Here is a 5,874-nt window from a genome sequence, read left to right as displayed (position 1 = left end):
ATTTCAAATTTAAGTGGCCATGGACAGTCGAATGTGCTCTAAAGGCCATCTGTCCAAGATAATAAATCGCCTGTACAAACCACAACTTTGTGATTCCATCTTGTGGGTATATTTAGAATATCATAATGACACTGTCCAAGATGTCCACCTGTCTAAGACAATCATCTTTCGCCTCAACAATGGATGGCCATCTTGGACAATTTCGATTGTAGTCGAGTCTCCCAACAGAAACTACTGCCACAAAAATCCATCGCTTTTTTTTACAAAAATCACCACGAAAAGTTTCGTTATTTCAGAATTGTTAAATACAAGTTCTTTTTCAGAACTTCGGTGGGATAGTACCACTGTGTGATAGTGGAAGAGTTTAATAATTTAAACAACAAACATCAAATCTTACATGAACAAAAATAATTCAGAAAGCAAATACAGTTGAACCTGCTCTTACAACCGCCTGTTAAGGACAATAACCTGTACAAACGACCACATCCCTCTTACCCCCTTGCATTTTTTCAAATATGCGTCACGACGCGGTGGAATCAGGCGCTCGTCAATATTTTTTGGGCCTGTAGATTTATCGGTGTCATCTTAAAGCTGGTACATTTATCTATCTCTCAATGAAAAAAATACCCATCTATCTTAAATAGAAATCAAGATATTAGTGATTGAAGGAAGTGGGGTCGCCTGATTTCAGAGGCAAAATAAGGGAGAAAATTTTCGCCAAAGCTTGGTACTTTGTAAAGCCTTAGAGTTTTTGGAAACTGGAAATTTACCTTTTTCATGCCTTTAATCAACATTTTTCAGTAAAATCCCAACATAAATGTGTTACTAGATCTAAATGGACATAAAAGGTGTTCAGTTAAAAAAAACAAAAATTCAATAAAAATTGCTGAACCGGTAGAAAAATTAAGGCCCATATCTTGCATTTCATTATTTTGACGAGCGCCTGATTTCACCAGGATGCCTCACACATTTCAATGACACTCTACACGACGTCAAAGATAGTACATAACAAGATGGGCCACTTCTCTCCTTGAGCCAATTAAAAAAGTGTCCTCCAAATTTGGTGGCGCCCTCTTCACAAAAGCGCACTCTTTGCGAACAGAGTTACCCTACTTGAGTTATAAAAAATCAAAGTGAAACTAGCAAGTTTTGGGATAAATTTCGGAAGAACGCTTTTTTAAAATGGTTACGCTGACAAAAAACCTCTTCCAGAGGAAAGGGTGATGGTTTTCTTCATTTAATTTGACTTTAGAATGAAAGGCGAGAGGTCATTAAAATAAAAAAACCCTAAAACTCCGCACTGAACGTACCCAAACTGCTGATGAACAGTAGTCGATCTGCGCACGCAAGGAAGTGCTATTCCTATTCTTCTTCTGGAAAAACGAAAGAGAGCTTCAAAACAGACTGCAGCGCCATCTGAAGCAAAGAGCATACTTCCTGCGGACACTTTTTTGGCTGAGTGGCCCATCTTGTTATTTACTATCATTGACGACGTTCACCTGTCTAAGACAACCATTTTGTCCCATGTCAATGGGTGGTGGTGGTCTTGGGCAATTTTTTCTGTATTTATTAAGTTAGTCTTGTTTTGTACAAGCATCTACGACAAGATCTGTCTCTCTGTATATGTCTGGTCAAATGTGTCTGTCTGCATACAAATGCCTGTACAAATGTGTCCGTCTTTCCTAAAAATGCCTGTACAAATGTGTCTGTCTGGCTACAGATGTGTTTTCAAGTCTGTCTACCTTCAAAAGTGAGTTGAAGTCTGTCTCACTACAAATGCCTGTACAAACGAGTCTGTCTTCTTACAGATGTTGCCTGTCTACCTACAGATGTGAATTGAAGTCTGCCTGCCTACATATGCCTGTACAAATGTGTCTGTCTAGCTATAGATGTGAGTTGAAGTCTATCTGCCTATAGATGTGTGTTGAAGTCTGTCTGGCTAGTCTATCTGCCTATAGATGTGTGTTGATGTCTGTCTGGCTATAGATGTGTGTTGAAGTCTGACTGGCTATAGATGGGTGTTGAAGTCGGTCTGTCAGCCTATAGACGTGTGTGGAAGTCCGTCTGCCTATAGATGTGTGTTGAAGTCTGTCTGTCTGGCTAGTCTGTCTGCCTATAGATGTGTGTTGAAGTCTGTCTCCTCAAAGGAGGCTCCCCTGTTGGTGATGCCCTCCGCCCCGTGACTGATGTGCTGCTCCAGAGACTGCAGGGCTTGCTCCAGCCTCACCCGATCGCCCGACTCCATCCGCTGGTGCAGGCTGGGAAGACGAACGCCCTCAACGCCCGATGAAGGGTTGACGGAAGCGGATGAGGAAGGCTGATGTGGAGGCGGTGAGTTTGAGGGAGGGGTCACCATTACAGAAATACCTCCAGAGGGAAGAGAGTGAGAGTCATTTGAAGAGCCGTTAAAGTTTGTGTTAACACCACCACCACCACCACTACCACCACCGCTACTGCTGCTGACTAAAGGCACTGTGTAGACTTGCATAGTCATTGACGCTGACGATACCGCAGCGGTTGTTGAGCTGTCTCCCGCAGGCTGCGGCGCTGTTGTTGCCGAGAGCGGTGACAAGGCAGCCGCTAACGATGATGACGTCGGTATTTGATGAGATGATGGCAACGATGATGATATCGTGATAGAAGTAGCACCATTTGAACTACCAATCGTGCTTGAAGAAGGACCAGAAAATGAAACGTCAGCCGGTGCAGCGGTTGTGGTGACCCCGCCCCCACCGTCTGAGGGGTGAATTTCCTCCCGCGGGAGAGACGGGCGGCGCGATGGAGCCCTTGACCTGTACGTTGGAGGTCGCGACGAAGGGTGGTCTCCGTCGTGGCTGTTGGGGAAGGCCGACTGTATGGCAGAGTGTATGGTGGAAGCCCTTGAGCGGTAGGAGGGTGGCGGGGAGTTTGGCCAGCTCTGGTCACCTGACGGGGCCTGGCCGGTAGCGGAGGCCGGTGGCCCATCGCCCGCTGCAGCCTGGTTCTGATAGTCTTGCATGGACGCTGCGTAGGACGGGGGCGGTCGGCGGTACTGGAACTCTGGGTACATCACTCCTGTAGTGAGACATATATTTTAGTTTTTAGTCAGAGTTTAGTCTTAGTTTTAGCAAGTGTTTTATGGCCCTTGCAACACAAAACGGTCTCATATAAGTGCTGAAGATTAGAGGTGTTACAAGAGAGAAAGGAGTGAAGATAAAGACGATAGATGTTTGATAGGTAGGAAAGAAGAAGCAAACCGCACCAGACCACCCGTCAACCACCCACATCCAACATCTGTATGACAACATCAAAGTAAGACTTGGAGTAAAGCAATACAGACGTTAGCAAAGAACGGTTTTAGTTTTCAGAAGAGTTTTATGGAACTTGCAACATAATCAGGTCATATAAATGCTGAAGATTAGAAGTGTTACTTGAGAGGACATACATAGAAAAGAGGGAGAGAGATAGGAATGGTAACTTTGATAGGACAATAGGAAATAAGGAGCAAACCACATCAGAGCATCCGCCACATGGGATGATAATAAAGAAGCTGGAAATAACAACTGAGATCTCCAAAACCCATTTTCAGGGAGACAATGATTTGTTTAAACATAATTTCCAGCTTGGGAAGCATCGTGACCAACATAATGAGGTCATTTAAAATCTAGGAAACAAGAATATTAAGACATTGAAAAACGAACAGACCACAAAATAATTACCTTCATATCATATACTTCTCACTCATAGCAAAAAAACCCCTCTAGTACCTCAGTATCCGGTACCCACCTCCCTTCAGTCAATCAGTACCCCAGTACCCGGTACAGACCCACCTTGCCCCCCCCTCCCCCCTCCAACCACTGTACCAAGCATTTTACTTATCCTCGTACCCCAGTACCCAGTACTCACCAGTACCCCGGTAGAGTAATTCCCCCATCCCCTCCCCCCCTGTACCCCCTCCAGTACCCAATAGTACTCACCAGTACCCCAAGACAGTAATTCCCCCATCCTCACCCCCTGTACTCCCCAGTACCCCAGTATAGTAATTCCCCCATCCTAGCCCCCCGAACCCCCAGTACCCAGAGTACTCACCAGTACCCAAGTACAGTAATTCCCCCATCCTCACCCCCTGTACTCCCCAGTACCCCAGTATAGTAATTCCCCCATCCTCGCCCCCTCTACCCCCAGTACCCAGAGTACTCACTCCATCCTCGCCCCCTGTACCCCCTGTACACCAGTACAGTAATTCCCCCATCCTCGCTCCCCTGTGCCCCAAATACTTCAACTTCGAGTACTCACCTCCATACCAGTTACTGTCCCTGTTCCGGTGGCGCCTATGACGTCGCTCCCTCGTCTGCCCCGTGCGGAAATTCCCGATGCCGAACAAGGCGTGTAGCGGCTCGTGTCCACGCGGTGTGCACTTCCAACCCACGCCCACCACGATCACCAGGAGCACACCCAGACCTGAGGAACAGAAAAAGAAATTTTTAATGGTGAAATGGTATAGGTTTATTAACCCCCTATCGACACTATAAGGTCATTTCAGAGGCCGGGCCTCCGAGTTTAACGTCCATCTCCAAAAGGACCGAGCCAAATGGGAAATTCGTGTAAAGTGCCTTTCCCCAAGGACACAACGTCGGACCGAGCTAAGGCTCGAACCCCCGAACCCGCAATCTCACGATTGCGACTCCGGTAGCCTAACCACATATAAACACACACAAGTTGTAGGTTTAGTAAGGGTTTTACGGCACTTTCAACACGATTAGGCCACAAAGGTGTGTTGAAGTCTGCCCCCCCCCCCTCATCTCATAAAAGTGACGACTATTAAAGGGGATACAGTTTTAGTTTTAGTAAGAGTTTTACTGATTTTGCAACACAAATTGGGCATTTTTTGTTTGTTTGAGTAAAGAGAAGCTCATCGACACAATATAATGGGAATTTACCGCTGGTGAAAAGTAAGACGGCCCAGACAGGAATAACGGAGGGAAAGTAAACAAGTATGAAATACCAGTGGCGCCCTCCAACAACCCAAACTAGGGCAGGCAAGAGCTGAAGACTAGAGGTGTTACTTGACAGTAACATACGAAAAAAACGAGGAGAGATAACGACGTTAGATTTTTTACAGGAAAGAAGGAACAAACCACACAAGAGCAGCCGCCAACTACCCACAAGCACATAACTGCTATATTTTCAACACCAAAACACAGGTTCTCTACCCTCACGGCGGGTCAAGATGGTGGGCATTGGCCAAGCAACTCACATTTAAACCCTTCGCACACATTTTTCCGCATTAAATGAATTCATATTAGTTTTAGTTTTAGTACAGGTTTTACGGCGATCGCAACTGCATAAAGTCATATGAGCCCCAGAAGATTAGAGGTGTTACAAGAGAGTAACAAACATAAAAAAGAAGAAGGGGGAGGTAAGGCGGAGATAAGGACGATAGATATTTCATTGGAAAGAAGAAGCAAACCACACCAGAGCACCCGCCAACCACCCACAAATTCATATTAAATAGCTTACTCTAGTAAGGGATACAACTAATAGTGACTGATGGGCTTCGTTCTCACAAGTATTTGTAAATTCGACCATGAAAGTTTATAACTTTTCTTTAGCATTGACAAGTTCGTGAAGAGAAATATTAGAAAAAAGAGAAAACGACATCAAAAAGGCTTCACAGTATTCAGACCCTCTAAAACATACAAATATGCATTTAATGTACGAGCTGGCATCTATGGAAGCACGTTGACACGATAACGATACTTCAAGTCGAAAAAAAGGAGTAAAAAAAACAGATAGAAAGAGCAGGGGCGGGGGACAGGGTGCGGGGGCGCAATCGCCACTCATCCACACGCGACGCATACAGATAAAGAGTTAAACTAAGGAGAAGCGCATTGA

The 5,874-nt window shown here is 45.2% G+C and overlaps 1 protein-coding gene across 1 annotated transcript; it reads right to left on the bottom strand.

Moving 5' to 3' along the window:
• Positions 1-1,447: 1,447 nt before the first annotated feature.
• On the bottom strand, positions 1,448-4,440 carry LOC101859300 (mucin-5AC; the record flags this gene model as incomplete). The annotated part of the gene is given in 2 exon segments (XM_005090985.3): positions 1,448-3,054; positions 4,276-4,440. Coding segments are annotated over 2 exon segments (1,106 nt in total), but the record flags the coding sequence as incomplete, so codon positions are not given.
• Between the last annotated feature and the right edge of the window lie 1,434 nt (positions 4,441-5,874).

Source organism: Aplysia californica, unplaced genomic scaffold (assembly GCF_000002075.1).
Source record: "Aplysia californica isolate F4 #8 unplaced genomic scaffold, AplCal3.0 scaffold00024, whole genome shotgun sequence".
Classification (NCBI taxonomy): domain Eukaryota; kingdom Metazoa; phylum Mollusca; class Gastropoda; order Aplysiida; family Aplysiidae; genus Aplysia; species Aplysia californica.
This window is presented reverse-complemented; position numbering and strand designations above follow the sequence as displayed.